Source organism: Adiantum capillus-veneris, chromosome 28 (assembly GCF_014529385.1).
Source record: "Adiantum capillus-veneris isolate H3 chromosome 28, ASM1452938v2, whole genome shotgun sequence".
In the NCBI taxonomy this organism is placed as follows: domain Eukaryota; kingdom Viridiplantae; phylum Streptophyta; class Polypodiopsida; order Polypodiales; family Pteridaceae; genus Adiantum; species Adiantum capillus-veneris.
Genome location: NC_140958.1, coordinates 44,410,183 through 44,429,616, shown reverse-complemented (window position 1 = coordinate 44,429,616; position 19,434 = coordinate 44,410,183). Strand labels below are relative to the sequence as shown.

Genomic DNA, 19,434 nt, shown 5'->3' with positions numbered 1-19,434 from the left:
CACCTGAATATGCAGAAAATGGCCTGTTTTTAGCCAAAAACACCTGTTTTGGACCTGTAATTCCCTGTTTTCAGCGTATAAGCAATGGTAGTCGACGTACCGTACTTGGAGAAGAGAGAGAAAACTGCTGCGCTGCTGTTTCTAGAGAGAGAAAATCTGCGCAGGAGAGAGAAACTCCTTCCTACGCGCGAAAGATTCGCCCAAGGCACGTAGCCTTGCTCTGATACCAGTTTGCTGAGTGCACGGAGTGTGTAAGAGCAGGAGGAGATGGGCACACAATGCAGGAAGAAGGATGCGCAACAGATCGAAAGAGAGAGAGAGAAGACTCAAACGTAAGAAACCCACTATTGTGTTTTGTGAGGGTTCTTTGTTTTATTAAGTACACTTATAAGTTATCCGGCCAAAGTGGCCGGACACTTAATAAAAATGTGTGTACTCACTTATAAGTGAGTTTTGAGTATAAGTATGTGTACACTATACAAGAGGGGGGCCACAGGGGGCCTTTATCCCCAACAAAAAGTCTTTAAAACTCAAAAGCTTCTCGTCCAAAAAGCAATGCCAAAAGCTGCCAGTGTAATTTACGGAAATCTGTACAGCCTGCCACGTCATCATGCCAACGCAATTTTTCGGAAATCTGCCACATCATCAGTTTTTGCGTGTGTCCGGATCCTTCTTTATTTTCTTCCTTTATGTCACTTGGGGCCCCATCGAACGGGGTTCCCATAAGTTGATAGGACTTCTTCTGTTACTTGTTCTTCTTAGGGTTTAGGCCCCTCAGCCACATCTGTAAGTTGGCTCCATTCTTTAGACGTTGACACGTCAGCAGTTTGTTACAGACTCCCTCATCACTCCTCTCGCAAATAACCTAAAAAGGTCCGGGCCATTAGATATAGAGGCCTTTTACAACCAAACGCCCCCCAGACCGCAGCCTGCGTCGATTGGAGGTGCTGAGAGTAACCACTACTTAGACTTCTTACTACTACTCCTGCATAACCATCCAGGTCCGGGCCATGAGTAACAACAACAATACTCCACCCGTAAATAACCACAAGGGTCCGGGCCATGAGTAAAAACAGCACTTTTCAATCATTCAATGCTCCCCCCGCAAATAACCACAAGGATCCAGGCCATGAGTATGAACAAGCATTCTCAAATATCATTTCTCACTACTCCACCCGGGAGTAAAATCACCAATCATTGAAACCAGTATTAAAACCAGAGTCAAACAATTCAAATCGGATAGGTTCAAAACAGATACCATCCATTTCAAACAAATTCCAAACAGGATCACCAAACAAGTTCTCAAATAGATTTCAAACTTAAAAAGCACTCGACACTTCTAGAGCTCGAAAAGTCGACCGACTTCCCATCCTGAAACCTGCACCAAAAATTAAGGTTAGGTTCATTTTATAAGGTCGTAGCCGAGCACAACATGGTCCATCAGCTCCTGGACAGACAATGTCTCTTTGGCGGCGATGGTACTCCCACGATAGCAATCACATTGGACCTCCAAGGTCATCTGCTCGTGAAGAGACATCTACTAGGAGATGTAGAGAAATTTCAAGTTATAATCTACTAGGGTTTCCATGGCAAGCATTTCAGGATACCCCACTCTGCCAGAAGTTGCACTCCGAAGGAAGATGTGAGAAACCATATAACTTCGGGCAAAATTTTTCTTGAAAGCTTGCCAAGTCCTCGGAGTGTGTTGCTTGGTAGCTGCAGACATCAACATCTGCATGGCACTGCCTCTGAGAAAAATAGTGACTCAAAACAAATCTTGGATCCTTCTTTTGCAAGTGATCTTAATGGCTTATGCCTTGTAAGACATCAGCGGTGAAGACGGGAGCGCGCCCGATGCGCGATGAAGTAAGGGTTAGAGTGGCTAATAAGTCCGGGTTGGAGGGTGAAGATACCTCAAATAAATTCGAGAAGTCTCTGGTTTGCTCTGTTGTGGGACCGGTATGCTTTCAGAAAAGCACACGCCTGATGCTCTGATACCACTGTCACAAGACGGGCACCACATACCAATAGAAAAGAACAGACTAAACAGACTTTTAGGGTTTCAATAACAACTGAATTGAGAGAGAGAGAGAGAGAGAGAGAGACGACACGCGACACGTAGTGGCGAAATTCCAACCCAGAGAGTATTGGCCCCAAACCTTAGCGCCCCTTTCGGTATTTCTTTATATTGCATCAACTCAGTACAAGCCGGTACTTCAGACTCTGCACCTTCTCCAGGAAGCATGCCAGAGAATGAGCCCTTAGCACATATTTAAAGGCCCTTGGCCTATGAAAAGCAGTTTACATGAAAAGCCTTCAAGCTCAAAAGCTTCTGATCCAAAAGCAATGCCAAAAAGCTGCCAACATAAATCACGGAATCCCGTACAACAGTCAACGCAAAACGCGCAAATCCGTACAGCCTGCCACATCATCATGTCAACGCAATTTTCGAAAATCTGCCACGTCATCAGTTTGCGTGTGTGTGCGGGTCCTGCTTTATTTTAATCCTTTATGTTACTTGGGGCCCATTGGACGGGGTCCCCATAAGTTGGTCGGACTTCTTCTTTTGTTACTTGTTCTTCTGAGGGTTTAAGCTCCTCGGCTGACATTTGCAAGTTGGCTCCCTTCTTCAGGGCTTTGACACGTCAGCAGTTTGTGACAGGTACCATCCATCAGATTATGGATACATCGCGTGATGTCTCGATAACCACGTTTCGTACACGACATGGACATTGCCGGTTTTCGGTGTTACCCTTTGGGTTGGCCAACGCTCCTGCCACTTTCCAACAAATGATGAATGATCTCTTTTGTCTGTATTCGGGAAAGTGGATTGTTGTTTTCCTCGATAATATCTTGATTTTCAGCAAAATACTAGAGGAGCACCTGCAACACCTTCGTCTCGTCTTATGTGTTTTGAGACGAGAAAAATTATATGCGAAGCAAAGCAAGTGCGATTTTTTTCGCACGGAATTGTTGTATCTAGGTCATGTCATCTCGGTCAATGGCATATGCATTGACCCCCAAGATACGTGTTGTGCTGGATTGACACATTCTTCGCACGATCAGGCAAGTGAAATCCTTTTTGGGTTTTACGGTTTTCTTTCGGAAGTTTATCAAGGACTACTCGTATTGCCGAACCCTTTTACTCGTTTGCAAAAGGGCGTCCAAAGCAAAAAGCATAGTGTTAGTCCGTCGATCACTGATGAGCTCGACCAATGTTTCCAAACATTGAAGCGGCTTGTTACTATTGCACCAATGTTGCCAATAGTGGACCCGAACAAACCCTTTGTGGTGGAAACGGATGCCAGCGATTATGCAATTAGCATTGTCCTATATCAGGATGAGCGGCCTGTAGCTTTTGAGGGCCATAAGCGCAAACACGTTATTCCACACAGGAGAAGAAATTGTTGGTGGTCATTCATGCCTTGAAAATTTGGCGTCATTACTTCTTTGGTGCCCGCTTCGTGGTATGGACGGACCACCATTCTTTGAAATATCTCTATGATCAGCCCGACCTTCATGGTCGGAAGGCAAGGTAGACCGAACTCATGCAAGAGTTCGACTTCGAGATACACTACCGTAAGGTGCTACCAATATGGTAGCTGACGCCCTTAGTAGAATTCCGGAGGTCACTACTCTTTCGTTTGCTGAAATTTCGACTGACTTCTTTCTCTCAAAGGGCGTTGCCAAAACAATCGTCACTTTGGTGCAATTTGGCAACGAGTCCAAGAGGGAATATGTAACCCGGAAAGCTACGGTGATACGGACGCCTCTGAGCTGGCTACGGAGAGAAAGGTAGCGGAGAAGTCTTCCATTCGTAATGGATTACTTTTCAAGCAAAACAAAGTGTGTGTGCCCGTTAATGAGGATACCCGCAAGCAGATTTTGTTCGTGTAATGATGTACCCAGTGCAGGACACCCTGGCATACATCGTACTTTGGCCTTGGTTGGCCGGTATTTTTATTGGCCGCACATGAAAGCTTTTGTTGAAAAGTATATGAGGGAATGCGCGCAATGTCAGCTCAACAAAGCTGAACAACAAAAACACATTGGGTTATTACATCCTTTGCAAATTCCTAATAGCAAATGGACGAGCATTTCTATGAATTTCGTGATTGGATTACCTCGAACCAATGGTGGGCACGATGCCGTTTGGGTCGTCGTCGATCGACTCACAAAAATTGCACAATTTATCCCTATATGTTCCACCATAAAGAGCCACGAATTAGCTCAGCTCTTTGTGGAACATTTATACAAATTATATTAATTGCCTGACGAAATTGTCAGTGCAGAATTCACAAATAATTTTTGGCAAACGGTCTTCCAGAAATTGGAGACCCGTCTATGCAAGATTATCTTGAAATTGATGGACAGATCGAACGCATAAATCAAACTATGGAGGGCATGCTACGAGCGTATGTCTCCAGACGTCAATCTGATTGGGAACGTTCTCCCACAAATTGAGTTTGCCTCTAACAGTACAAAGCACTCGGCTACTGGCTATAGCCCGTTTAAGCTTATGTACCGTTATGAGCCGAAACCACCAACTGCCATTGGATTCAAGGGGATCAAGATGCGAACGGTAGCTGATTTCTTACATGATATGCAAGAAATGCTCCATATCGCAAAAGAAAGCATCAAGATGGCACAAGATCGTGCCGCTTTTTACGCTAATCAACATCAGCAACCCCGCGAACTCCAAGAGGGCATGTGAGTGTACCTTAGAGTGCCGAAGGATTCCGAAACGATCCGAACTGCTTCATGCTCGAAATTATATTCTCGTTAGTGTGGTCCGTTTCAGATCACAAATAAGATAAGTGGGGTTTTTTATAAGTTGGACTTGCCTCAAGGCATTACTATACATCCCGTGTTCCACGTAAGCCGTCTAAAATAACGGCTAGCGCAGGATGATTTAGTGATTCCTTCTGAGCAAGTCCCAAACTTGCAAGATACCACCCGTTACGCCCCACTCGAACCTGAATCGGTTCTTAATCAAGGGTTCGTAAGTCTTGCAAGACTTCGTATCCTGAACATTTGATCAAGTGGAAGCATTGTCCTGAATCCCAAGCCACTTTGGAGTTGGTTAGATAGTTAAGGAATCGTTTCCTCGGTTTTATAACATGTAGGCATTTTGTGCCACGTGAACCACCTCTTAGTTGGGTCACTTAATTAATAAGTGACTTTAATAGAATCGTGAGGGCTGCCTTGAGCCTGTTCGACCAACTTTCTGGCATCTATAAAAGGGGGCAGCCTTAGCACTTGTAGAAGCAGAGAACTCGGGGAAAGTGGCGGTGCACCAAACCGTGCACCAAGACAGCCAGCAGCCCAGCGTTTTCTCAATAAGCAAGCCAGCATTTTCAGATTTGCATGAACCAGCGTTTTCAACTTGCATGAACAGCGTTTTCAGCTTTGCAAGGCCAGCGTTTTGCAAATTCCCGCACTAGCTTCGTCGTGGTTGCAGTTCCCTTTACCATCAACACAATTAGCAGTTCTGCATTCAGCCATAGCCTCGTCGCCGTTGTCATCGTCTTCGCCATAGAACCAGTACTACCCAGTATCAGTAGCATCAATACCCAGCATCAGTACCCATTAGCATCAGCATCTCAATATTCAGTCATTGATTGAGCATTTGTGCAAGAATAAAGAAAGTACTTGCTCTGGCAATAGAGCAAGGGGGCCCTTGAGGGTTGGGACCCAACATCCCTGTGTCGTCTCTTTTCCACTCTCTTGTCTCTCTCTTTCTTTCAATTCAGTCCTTTCAAGCGAAGTAAAGTGTCCCTTGTGTTTGTGCGGAGTTCTAAATCCGAGCTAAATCCATAAGCACATCCGCTGCACCTGGCATTGGTATCAGAGCTCTGTGCGTGCTTCGGCTTCGCGAACTCAAGGGAAGAACGACCAAGAACCCAAGAACCCAAGAACCAAGAACCCAAAAACCTCGAACCATCAAGAACCAAAGAACCCTAAGTACCCAAGCAGAATCCAAAGAACCTCTCCTAGTTTTTTTTCTTGAAAGAATCTTCGAATCCCAATCGTGGGCTCATTAGCTCCCATCCTCATTGCCATGTCTTTGAAGGAATCTCCACATCAAATACACGAAAATCCAAATCTTGAGTACCAAGATCTACTTGCCTTGTATGCGGATATGGAAGTTGTTGAAGAAAAGATCCATGACCATTCTGCATTCACATTCATATGTAGCGTGCACCCATTTTCGTGGACAAGGAACCCTTGGAATTACCTCAGAGCACCCTTGCCTTTCAGCTTCACCCACAATGCTTTCATGACAAGACTATTCGAGTGGTTGTACTTGCTCGCAAGGCAGAGTCAGCATGAAGACTGGTATTCTACGACAATAGTAAGGCTACCTGATAACTCGTATGGTAGGTGTTCACATCGCACCAGATCTACATTCGCATCATCCAATCGTTTGGAGGAGTTTTCATCGATCGATGCATCCACATGCATCAGAAGCATTCAGCATCAGCAGTAGAGATAGAAGTTCGGTAGTTGTGCCTCACCTTTAACAAGGGGGGAGGGGGATGTCACGTGCGCACTTCACTTGCGCTACGTGGACATGCTTCTATTACAATCTAGCATGACTCATTAGCTTACGAATGAGTCAGGCACCTTTGTTAGCCTCTAGCAAGATGTGCATGCCCAGGCCGGTCACAGTTGCATACCCTCTCTTGCACAGAACAATCATTTTTAGCATGTAGGCATTTTGTGCCGCATAAACCACCTCTTAGTTGGGTCACTTAATTAATAAGTGACTTTAGCCATTTAATAGAATCGTGAGGGCTGCCTTGAGCCCGTTCGACCAGCTTTCTGGCATCTATAAAAGGGGGCAGCCTTAGCACTTGTAGAAGGCAAAGAACCCGGGGAAAGTGGCGGTGCACCTGACCGTGCAGCAAGACAGCCAGCAGCCCAGTGTTTTCAGATTTGTATGAACCAGTGTTTTCAGCTTGCATGAACAGCATTTTCAGATTTGCAAAACCAGCGTTTTCAGCTTTGCAAGGCCAGCGTTTTGCAGATTCCCGCACTAGCTTCGTCATGGTTGCACTTCCCTTTAGCATCGACACAGTTAGCAGCTCGGTATTCAGCCATAGCCTCATCGTCGTCGTCGACTTCCCTGCATCAGTACACATTAGCATCAACATCTCGGCATTCAATCATTGTATGAGCATTTGTGCAAGAATAAAGAAAGTACTTGCTCTAGCAACAGAGCAAGGGGGCCCTTGAGGGTTGGGACCCAACATCCCTGCGTCATCTCTTTTCCACTCTCTTGTCTCTCTCTTTCTTTCAGTTCAGTTCAGTTCTTTCAAGCGAAGTAAAGTGTCCCTTGTGTTTGTGCAGAGTACTAGATCCGAGCTAAATCCATAAACCATCTGCTGCACTTGACAATGTCTTTGAAGGAAGATCGACATCGGATACACGACAACCCAGATCTTGAGTACCAGGATCTACTTGCCTCTTATGCGGATATGGAAGGACTTGGAGACAAGATCCCCTAAACCTCTTCAACATTCGCATTCGCATGTAGCGTGCATCCACTTCCGTCAACATGAAACCCTTGGAATTACCTCCGAGCACCCTTACCTTTCAGCTTCACCTGCAATGTTTTTACGACAAGACTATTCGAGTGGTCGTACTTGCTCGCAAGGCAGAGTCAGCAGGAAGAGTCGGCAGGAAGGCTGGTATCCTGCGACAATAATAAGGCTACCTAGAAACTCGTATGGTAGGTGTTTACATCGCACCAGATCTACATCCGTAATACCCACCCGTTTGGAGGAATCTTCATTGGTTATGCATCCACATGCATCAAAAGCAATTAGCATCAAAACTACAAACAAAGGTTCGACAGTTGTGCCTCACCTTTAGAAGGGTGGGATGTCACGTGCGCGCTTCACTTGCGCTACGTGGACATGTTCTGTAACAAACTGCTGACATGTCAAAGCCCTAACGAATGGAGCCAACTTACAGATGCTGGCCAAGGGGCCTAAACCCTAAGAAGACAAGTAACGGAAGAAGAAGTCCTACCAACTTATGGGGACCCCATCCGATGGGACCCCAAGTGACATAAAGATTAAAATAAAGCAGGACCCGCAACTGATGACGTGGCAGTTTCTGGGGCCAATACTCTCTGGGGTGGAATTCCGCCACTCCATGTCGCTTGTCAGCTCTCTTTCAGTTCAGTTGTTATTGAAGTGCTAAAAGTCTGTTCAGTCTGTTCTTTTCTATTCGCACGTGGTGCCCGTCTTGTGACATGTTCTGCCACAATCTAGCATGACCAGGCCAGTCACAGTTGCACACCCTTTCTTGCACAGGACAGCAATTTCAGCATATAGGCTTTTGACCGTGTGAACCACCTCTTATTTGACTTAATTTATTAAGTCATTTCAGCATCCTTTTTGCAAAGTCGTGGGACTGCCTATTAGTTTGCTCGACCCAGCCTCTATGGATATATAGGCTACAAGGGGGCAGCGCTTGTAGGGTAGGAAGCAGAGGAGGAGAAGTACCTACAGTTTCTCCGCCTCTTGGGCATTTTCAACCAGATCACCAACCCCTCCTCAAAGTCCCATCAACGTTTTTGTTTAGCAGCAAGACTTGGCGCTTGTAGAGGAGAAGACCCGAGGACGTGGCGGTACACAGACCATGCAGCAAGACAGCCAGCAGCTCAGCGTTTTCTGAGAAGACTAGGCAACAAATCAAGATCAGCGTTTTCAGCTCACGATCGCCATCATCAGATCTCAGCCATCAGCCAGTAGATTCAACCTAGCCACGTCGTGGTAATCAATAACATCAGAGCATCAGTACCCATTAGCATCAGCATCTACCATCTCGGCATTCAATCAATGTATGAGCATTTGTGCAAGAATAAAGAAAGTACTTGCTCTGGCTACAAAGCAAGGGGGCCCTTGAGGGTTGGGACCCGACATCCCTATGTCGTCTCTTTTCTCTCTCGTCTCTCTTTCTTTCAATTCAGTTCAGTTCAGTTCAAGTGAAGTAAAGTTAAAGTGTCCCTCGTGTTTGTGCACAGTACGAGATCCAAGCCAAATCCATAAACACTTCCACTACACCTAACATATTGAGTCTTCTGATGCGAAATGTAGATTTTCAACAAATCTAAAACCACTGGGTTGACTATCCCCGATTGCCCGTCTGTCTGTGGATGGAACGAGGACGAGAACTGCAACCACGTGCCAATGTTCTCCCAGATTGCCCTCCAAAATAAACTAGTGAATCGGGGATCTCTGTCCGATTCAAGCATACAATGTAACCTGAAAATCTGTAAGAAAAACAGTTTCGCCAAATGATCGGGCTTAACTGTTTTCTTTACCGGAATGAAGTGAGCCTGCTTATTGAATCTATCGATGACTGACCAAATGCCATCATGCCCACTCTCAGTCTTTGGGAAGATCAAAAATAAAATACATAGCAATGCTTTCCCAGGGACAGGATGGTATAGGTAGAGGTTGTAGGAGACTTTATTGCCTTATGCCTATCAAACTTGACCTTTTGGCATACTAAGCAACTGCGAACAAACTTGTCCACATCCTTTTTGGGCCTTGGCCCATAGAAGTAACACTCAACACCTTTCAAGTTGGTATCTATGCCACGGTGGCCCGAAAAAGATGGACAATGGCACTCTGTCAAAACCTTTTCCCTCAAAGGCTGTGTAACACACAACATCCTTTCCGCATCAAATAACCGTCCCGTATTGAATAGCCTGCAACTGTCTCCCCACTCTGCGACCGCTGAAAGAGGTCTGCAAAACCAGGATCGGTGGCATTACTGATCGACCATATCCTCGAAGCTTCTATGATGAATCGCGGAAATAGCGAGAACTAAGGACAACGCGTCGCCACTAAATTCTTATGTCCCTGAACATGGACAATCTGGAAATGAAATTGTGACAAAATGTTAGCCCACCTCATCTGCTTTTCCAAAAGCAACTTCTAAGGTAAAAAGTAGGGTAAACTCTGATGATCAGTGAGTACAGTGAAATCGGCTCCGAGTAGAAAATGTCGCCACTGAGTCAGAGCATGAATGATTGCCAATAGCTCTTTCTCATAAATCTGAGCAACCCGGTCAAGATGTAAAATTATCCTGCTCTCGTAAGATATAACATGGCCATCCTGCATCAAGACTATCCCAAACTGCGATCACAAGCATCACAAACTACAGTAAACTTCAAAGGGCTTTTGCAAGTCTAGCAAAACTAATACTTGACCCGTTGACAACTTTTCCTTGAGAGTCTGAAAGGCTGCAATCTCTTACGGTCCCCAAGTAAAAAGAACCCCTTTCTGAGTCAACACATGCAATGGAGAAGCTATCTCTACAGATTTTCGAATGAACCGTCGATAATATGAGCATAAACCCAAGAAGCTTCGAACTTCATGAACATTCTTCAAATCGGACCAATCACGAATGGTTTCAACTTTGGTCGGGTTCATCTTTACACCTTTCACTGACACGATGTGTCCCAAAAAGTATATCTCTGGCAAAAAAAACTCGCTCTTTTTCACGTTTACTACCAATCTATGTTGCCGCAATGCCTTAAAAACCTGTAACAAATGGTGTCTATGCTCTGCCTCGCTCTTGGAGACGACGACGATGTCGTCGAAAAAGGTGTCCACATGTAAGCTGCAGCGGAATGAATGTTCTTCTTTCTCAAGATGAGTGCTCCATAATGTGCTCAAGGTTCCTTTTGGTTCTTATGGAAGGGAGAGCCTTCCGTCTTTAATGAGAGTGCAATGATCACGAACAAAGTGAGTGGACACTGTGAGTGCAAGTGTATGAGACTGAGAGATAAGAGAGAGAAGAGAATACGACACCAGAGACGTTGTAAAACCCTCCTCCAAAGGACCCACTCTCATCGGCGAGAGTGGTCTACTATTGATTGCACAATCTGGTACAAAGTGAATGCATGTGACTGATGCAAGTCTAGGCTAGATCGATGACGACGACAGGGATGGCGAGACCGATCTAAGGGCTGAAAACTGAGGCTTTCTATCTGCTGTCCAAAAACGTTGATAGGCTGAATTCTGCTGGCTGAAATCTGCTCCTAAAAACGCTGATATGGCTGGTTCTTCATTGCTGAATTTCTGCTCCTAAAAACACTGATATGGCTCGTCTTCATTGCTGAACTCTGTTGGTCTTTAACTGCTGAAAAACGCCAGCAAAAAGGGGGGCGATTTGGGTCTAGAAAACGCTAGGACTGTGGGTCTTCTTGCAGTGTAGCTTGCTGATGAAAACGCTACTGATGAGAGGCTATGGCAAAGGAGTCCTTCTGTTGGAAACGCTAGCCAAGGGGGAAATCTGTGGCGATGGATCTTGATGAAAAACGCTAGGAGATGGGGGATCTTGCTTGGAGGAGAAAACGCCACCAAGGTTCTTGCTGAGAAGTTGCCTGTTAAGCAATGGTGCTCCTACTGCCTCTGAAACCGGCCTGTTCAATCCAAAAAGGGCGGTAGACCTTAGACTTAAACCTCATTTGCTTTCACCCATTTAATTCGTCGCCCACTTTACTTGTACTTTCAAGACACAACAAAGGGGAGAGGGATACAGGCTGCTAGATTGCACCTGTATGAGAAGACCGACACCAGACTGGCCCCTAAATTAGGCGCCCCTTTCGGTATTTCTTTATTCTTTAACACAGGGAATAAAAGCTGTGGTTCCCTACAAGCTGCCCCACACAACCTTGGCTGAATTTCAACTGTTCTGGCCCGATTTCGGCAACATAATTATACTAGGACCCTTCACAGTCAGTATTCCCACGCATTGGATGACTTTCCCGACGCATACGGACACTTTGCAAAACCTGGCGAGAATCTGCAGCACGCTGAATTCTCTGTTTTCGGCCCCGAAAATGCGCCAGATCACTTGTACAGCGGTCCCCTTGCGTCCTCGAACCTCGTGGGGGTATTATTGTCTGTTTAGGGCCAAAACCCTAAACCTGCAAAAATACACAGCAGGCTGTAATTTACTGTTTCGGGTTCCGTTTCGCGTGCCGGTCGCATCCGTAGCAAGTCCTCGAGCTCCCGCACCTGTAGGGCTACTTGCCCTTTGAATCGGACGAGATTTCACACGTGAAACCTCTTCGAATCACCTGTACCTGCGGGGGATTAGCCGCTAGCTAATCCAGTACCTGTGCAAGAGGCTCTTGCCTCGGCAATCGCGCATGAACCCACACAACTGTACATTGGTCAATTGAAAATCCCACTAGGGGGGCATAACATACTGCCATAGGGGGGAGAGAGAGCAATGCGTAGCGTGCAGGGCATCACTCCTGGCACCGCACTGTACATAAGAGGGAAAGGAAGCACTCCATAGCTCTTAACCCGTGACAGACTCTCAAAGAAGCATCCTCCCAGTATAAATCAAGCGCCCCCTCTTCTGCCCTTGACCTGTAATGTATCTGTGAACAAATAGATGCAAAAAGGGGAAGATTTTCATGGCTGTCAAAACCTGTGTATCGCTGAAAACGCAACAAAACAGCCCTGTAAACACGCATCTGATGCCTTCCAATGCTGAAAATGAGCTCCTTGGTCCTAGGTAAAGTCATGGGAAGCTCAAAAATGGAGAGAAATGGCTGAAAATCACAGTTATCAGCCTCCAAAACTGCTCCAGAAAGTCAGTTACGGATTCTCTTCTCCCAAACTTGGTAAATTGACCAAAAAGTGCCACTTGGCACTCATACATGCAATTTCCCCACATTGGGCTTCCTGCTTAAAAATCTCTCAATTGGTGCATCAATTGACTTTGCAGCAGAGTGATAAAATGTTCCCCTGGTCATTCCGGATGTAATGACGTGGACACATTTTCAGGTCCCAAAATAGCAGTTCCCTAAATTTTAGGAGATGCTGCCATTGTATCTTTCTAGGTCATCCGACCCTCTTTGTACACTGCAGCCACACCAAGAACTAAAATGTAGCCTCTGTAGCAAAGGATTCCACTTTGGCTAGTCAATGACCCCACTTTGGCTAACCATAGTCCTTGTCCAACCTTAGTGCTCTCTTGCCCTCAGGACTGGACTCCCTCTTAACAGTTCCACACTAGCTATGCAATGCAGGGCAGTTAGATTTCTCAAGGGGTGTTTCCAAAAAGTGAAAATGAATAAATAATAAGAAAGAAATCAACAAAAAGGATAGATAGTAGTCACACGCTGGTGACATACCCCCCTCTTGAAATCTCAAATGTCCTCGTTTGCATCTATGTCGTACATGCTCACAGTCAACACTGATGTATTCAACACCTGTAGACACATGTACGACACCTGTAGTGGTAGCTTCGCACTGTGCCATTGCTTTGAGTCATTAACTTTCCAATGACAAAATGGTAGCTACGCATTTTGCCACTGTCTTTTAGTACACGTTGGATCCAGTAACACTTTCGAGCAGACCCAAACCGACAGTTTAAGAATGCAGTTACACATGTACCCTTTAACAGAAGCAATTATTGTATCCTTGACAAACTGACAAGAAATACTCACTTCTATAGCACTAACCAAAGTTTTGGACTTTCCATAAGAGCAATTGCCAAATTGACAATCTGTACAGCTCTAACATTCATGTAACATGTATTTGATTTACATCATTTGTTTTAGAAGCCATTGTCACACTGACAATCCATGTAGCTTTGAAACTCAAGGGATCAAGGTAGGTTGCAAATCGAAGGCTTCAAGGTAAAGTGATAACACAATTGGTGACTCTGCAAGTTCACCTTCTTCCATCCACTTAGCATCCATTGGTGGATAGTTTCTGAACTTCACCAAGTAACGCCTAGCAACCTTGCCTTTCACTTTTCTTTCTTTATGTGCTAGAATCTGTCCCGGGACCAAAATCTCGTCAAGTTCCTCGACCTCCGGCTGATCTTCAGCTGACATATCCTCTAGCACATCACCCACATAGGGTCTGAGAAGACTCACATGAAACGCATTGTGAATCTTCCAACTCTTAGGCAATTTCAGCCTATATGCAACATCACTAATTATGTCGCATACTTGAAAAGGCCCAAAGTAACGCATGCTGAGCTTTGGAAACAGTCTTTCCTTGCCCTTCATCTTCTTTAACCTTGCCTTTTCAAAGCGTAGAAGCACCCAATCACTAAGTGAAAATACCACTTCACGACGGTGACGATCAGCTGCTTTCTTTTGCTTTGCCTGAGTCTTTTCTAAGGCCACTTTGACCTTCTTGTACATTTCATCCATGTCCTGAACATACTTATCTGCTTCAAATATCTTGTCCTTTGTATGCAGTATGGGAGGAACTTTCTTGCCACCTTCAACTATCTCAAAAGGTACCTTGCCAGTTGATGAATGCACTGTATTATTGTATGCATACTCCACCAATGGCAAATACTGCTCCCACTTTCCTTTATGCTCTGACACGTAGCACTTTAGCAGATCTAGGACACTAGAATTTGCCTCTTCGGACTGCCCATCTGTTTGATGATGAAATGACGAAGAGAATTTGAGCATTGTGCCCATATTCTCAAACAAGCCTCTCCAGAACAAACTTGTCATGCGTGAATCACGGTCGCTAACAATCGACTGTGGCATGCCATGGTACTTGAAAATATTGCTCATAAACAAGCGTGCCATCTGATCTGGCTTTACCTTCTTCCTGACAGGAATAAAATGAGCCTGCTTGCTGAATATGCAAATGATGGTCCAAATACCATCGTTTCCTGTCTACGTTCTCGAAAGATCAAAGATAAAATCCATAGCAATACTTTCCCATGGTTTATCTAGAATAGGTAGTGGTTGCAATAACCCTGGTGCCTTTTGCCTGTCAAACTTGACCTTCTAGCTTTACCTTGAAAACTGAGGGAAAGACAAGACCGACAGGGATGGCAAGACCGATCTAAGGGCTGAAAACTGAGGCTTTCTATCTGCTGTCCAAACATGCTGATAGGCTGAATTCTGCTAGTTGAAATCTGCTCCTAAAAACGCTGATGTGGCTGGTTCTTCATTGCTGAATTTCTAATCCTAAAAACGCTGATATGGGTGGTCTTCATTGCTGAAATCTGTTGGTCTTTACCTGCTGAAAAACGCCAGCAAAAAGGAGGGCGATTTGGGTCTAGAAAACGCTAGGACTGTGGGTCTTCTTATGGTATAGCTTGCTGATGAAAACGCTACTGATGAGAGGCTATGGCGATGGAGTCCTCCTGTTGGAAACGCTAGCCAAGGGGGGAATCTGTGGCGATTCTTGATGAAAAACGCTAGGAGATGGGGGATCTTGCTTGGAGGAGAAAACGCCACCAAGGTTCTTGCTGAGAAGTTGCCTGTTGAGCAATGGTGCTCTTGCTGCCTCTTCTGCCAATTAGTGCTAGTTTAGGTTTGCTTATATACAAACTTACTCAATTTGCCCTACCTACTTTCCAACAAAAGTCACTTAAAAATAATAAGTGAAAAATGTCAAAAATAGGAAAAATAGGCTAAATGCACTGGAAAATTCCCCTGAAGAATTCTAATGGATTCTGATGGGAATGCTTATGATCATGCTGTGCGCAACCGGAGGATATGCATCTACTCTAAGTGTCTGGGCATGCACGGTCTGCGAACAGACTCACAAAAGTGCCAGATCACTTCTAAATCTAGATTGACTGGGCTGACTGAACCCTTGTCGTGTTGTAGCTTGTCCACGGACACAGGGTTGGATGTGTCACGTGACATCACAAATGATTGGTACTCTCGGAAAAACCTATCCATCATGCGGTTGAATGTAGCCGGAGCATTCGTGAGACCAAAGGGCATCACCAAGTACTCGTACAAACCAAAGTCGTCCTGAAAGCTATCTTGTAGACATCCCCAGGAGCATCTCGGATCTGATGATAACCACTCTTCAAATCAATTCTGCTAAACTGAAGTTTGTCATGTATATCATCGATCCTCGGGATAGGGACTCTGTTCTTGATGGTGATTTTATTGAGAGGGTGTACACAATTCCATCGCGACAAATTGCGAAAACAGAGAGTTTTCTCGCTTGAAAACTTGTCCAAACTTCAGAGAAACTATCCCATTGCGTGTGGGGGTTGCTGAGACACACGTCAACATGTTTGCTTCGCTCAAAACGATCCAAAACAAAGAGTTACAGCCTCCTGTTTTTATTCGCAGGTATAGGATTTCGCACCTAAACTAAAAGATAACACCAAGGGAACCTCGAGAAAGCCTTGGGATGCTTGTACAGGGTTTTGGGCACCTAACACTGACCAAAATAGGAAATTACAGCATGCTGAAATTGACCTGCAGCTCACAGGAAGGCTTCTAAAATGCAAGGGAAACCTTCCTAGACGTGTACTTTTGATTTACAAGGGTTTTGGCACCGTTATACTGCCGAAATTGGGTCGAAAACCTGCAACTTCAGCCCTTGACAGGTTTGGACGGCTTGGTGAGAGTTATATGAAAGTGTTCGGGTTGTTTATTTGCAATAAGAATAAAGAAATACCAAAAGGGGCACCAGTCCTTGGGGCCAAGAGGGTGTCGTTGTCTACTTGGGAGCTCTCTAGCTACCAAGTCGCGGATTGCTTTGAAGTAGTGAATTCTAGTTACACGTTTATTTGTGAAGTCACTTTGTGTCATAAAGTACAAGTAAAGTTAAATAGCGCATAGATTGGGTGAAAATTTACCTCCTGTTAGTAAGGTTATAGGCCGGTTTCAGTGTTGGATCAAGAGGATCAATAAAACGGAGCTATAGACTAAGAGGGGGCTTTGAGGTCTTGATTGGACAGTCACCCAAAACATCGCAGAAGCCAAAACAACAAAAGGATGAAAGTTCAAGCTCTAGTGGAGATTCCAAGAAGGTGATTAATCACAAGTGTGGTGGCCCAAGCCATATTCAGAGGAATTGCCCGACAAAGTTTCAATCTGCTAGTGTCGCATCAGATTTGGTCCCAATCAGCGGCAGCTTGTGTCACTCATGTTGCAGCTTTTACTCGCTTTCCTTATCGACATCTAACTTCACTCAATACACTCAAAGAGTTGTGGATGAATGGCATTCTTACTCGATTTCATTATAAGTAACAAGCTCAGGCAGTTACTCCTTCCTTGCTAGAGCATGTAGGACCGATCGAGTCTCTGAAGGGTGCTATGGGGAATGGCACGAGGTTGCTGATCTATGTGACCCTTGATCACAGGACACTTGTGCGTTGGCTTCTGGCATTGAAAGCCGGTTTCTCGAGGAGGTTGAAACTTGACTCAACTCATTCCCGGGTGAGCTGATCTCCTACCTGTCTTTCTAGAAACTATAGCTATTGATCACATGCCATCCCAATAAAGTGTAGTTGGTGGAGCTTTACCTATCAAGTGATGGATTACACTAATCAGAGATACCTAGGGCTTTTCTTGCTAGAGTCAAGCAAGCACATGCATGGTTTATTATGGAGTTCTACACACTTTAGCAAAGGACCTATTCGAAGGCAGGCGACAAATTTCTTCAAGAGTAGCAGCCCTAAGCATAACCTCAAGACATGTTCACTTTCCAATTTATGGGACTCTTCTAGAAAGAGCTACAGAGATTCGGATATCTCGGCACCCTTGTCTCTCTCACAAATTATGTCAACTTTCAATATACCACCATCGCATCCAGGCCATTCTTGAGAAGTATAGACCAGCTCCTAGGAGGTTCTTTACAAAGGAGGAGATTGATGCCATGCCTATTCAGGAGATGAAGCTTTGGAAAACATGCTACCAGCTGGCTCTACTGGCTCTACTGGCTCTACTGGTTCACTTATTTTGTATACATTTCTAGCAGTTGTTACCTTATTCTTTTGTATTGGACATATTAGATCATGTGACAATAATGTGATTCTTAGAGCTTGGATTAACCAGGGAGGCTTGAGGTTGATGCTAATGCAAATTCCCCCATCCTAATTAATGTTTTCTGCACACCCCTAGTTAGCAACAAGAATACAAACATACGTGCACATTGGCACACGTGCAAGCAAGCACTTCTTCAATTTCAAACATAAACAAGAAAAGGTAAGAGAGCAAATACATACAAAAAAGAGAGTAAGAGCCAACAGTGGTTGTTAACTCATTCTTAACAATCAAAGTCAGTTAAAGGCAGAATACCCAGTCAAAAGCTCAGCGTCCTACAGTATCTAGTGTATGTTTGCCATTATAGAGAAACTATGTGCCATGGTCTTTTAATACCCTTGGTCTATATGTATGGAACACTCATTCTCTGGAACTTAGGACGAACATACTTGAATGGGCTTCCGGCAGAATGCTTCATGTGCACTTACCAGGTAGTGGAAGAAGCCCTCTTGCTGTTATTTCTGGAAGATGAACAACCATGTCGTAGATGGTGGCATTGCAAGTCCAGAAATCAACTCTTGGAATACAAAATTTGTCAGCCAAGCCCTGCGATCCGGGCAAAAACGTGTCCGAGATGATGCAACAGATGGGGGGCCATGTCAATGAGGTAGAAGACCCGTTCTCAGATACTAGACTAAAAGCTTCATTATTTCTGAGAGCCTGCATATTTGCTGTCGCAAGATATTGCTGGAGAATGATTTCTATGCCATCACGCATGAGTTGGACAGAGCCTTCAAAATGGCTCCCGGTGGTCAATTCATGTTCCGCCAAGGGGTAGCCATCGTTGATGACATGCACACGCAGGGAGGAAGGGAGCGCAGAGAGTTTGTTGCGCTTGAGAGCAAGGGCATGGGGGCGGGCAGGGTAACCGAAGGAGACGAGGAGACCCCGCTGGGCGAGCAAGAGAGCAAAGCTGAGCAGGCTATTGACATGGCCCTCTGGGACGGCGGGTACCACGAGCACATGGCGATGAGCAGCATCCTGCGCCCTTTCCGCCTGATCTGCCATTAAGGCTTCCACCTGGCACCGAGAGGCGGCAGCAAGTGATTTATCAACTCCGATTATTCTTTCTCTCTGTGGACGGGATGGCTGAGCAGAACGACTTCAAAAACCGCCTCAGAGATAAACCTTGGCCCTACTCCTTCCTCGTTAAGCAAGGGAGTGTGCAGTCAGCCACACGGGATCTGTGCTTCTTCCAAGTTTCACGCACGAGAAAATGTGGAACTAGCCAGTGTTCACAGAAAACGCGTCTTACCAGAAGGCGAGCGACTATTTCTGAGCAAGCAACTATTCCGAGCAAAGAAACATACATACACACACACTTACTTTTGGGTCTATTGGAATGCATGAATGCAACGTAGGACAACAAAGGTAGGCCTAGGGAGCTATGGGGGAGCATTTTATGCAAATATACTCCGACTTTCTTCTTGCAAATTCATTGTCATCAATTTCACTTTTAGGACCAAAATTCTACCAAGGAGTGGCCAAGGAAGTTTTGGATTGTTTTGAATGAAGGTTTTCTTCCTGCAAATTCATTGTCATCAATTTCACTTTTAGGACCAAAGTTCTACCAAGGAGTGGCCAAGGAAGTTTTGGATTGTTTTTAATGAAGGCTC

At 45.0% G+C, this 19,434-nt stretch overlaps 1 protein-coding gene across 2 annotated transcripts in view; it reads right to left on the bottom strand.

The window, feature by feature from the left end:
* The window catches only part of LOC147420353 (UDP-glycosyltransferase 76E1-like), a 34,652-nt gene extending 15,529 nt beyond the window's left edge, over positions 1–19,123 (bottom strand). The window contains exon 1 of one of the 2 annotated variants that reach the window (XM_086504065.1): positions 18,247–19,123. In XM_086504065.1, the coding sequence (XP_086360191.1) occupies positions 18,247–18,826 (580 nt within the window). In that variant the 5' untranslated portion in view covers positions 18,827–19,123. The remainder of the gene's footprint in view (positions 1–18,246) is intronic. The other variant, XM_086504066.1, reaches the window with a different exon arrangement.
* Positions 19,124–19,434: the final 311 nt, after the last annotated feature.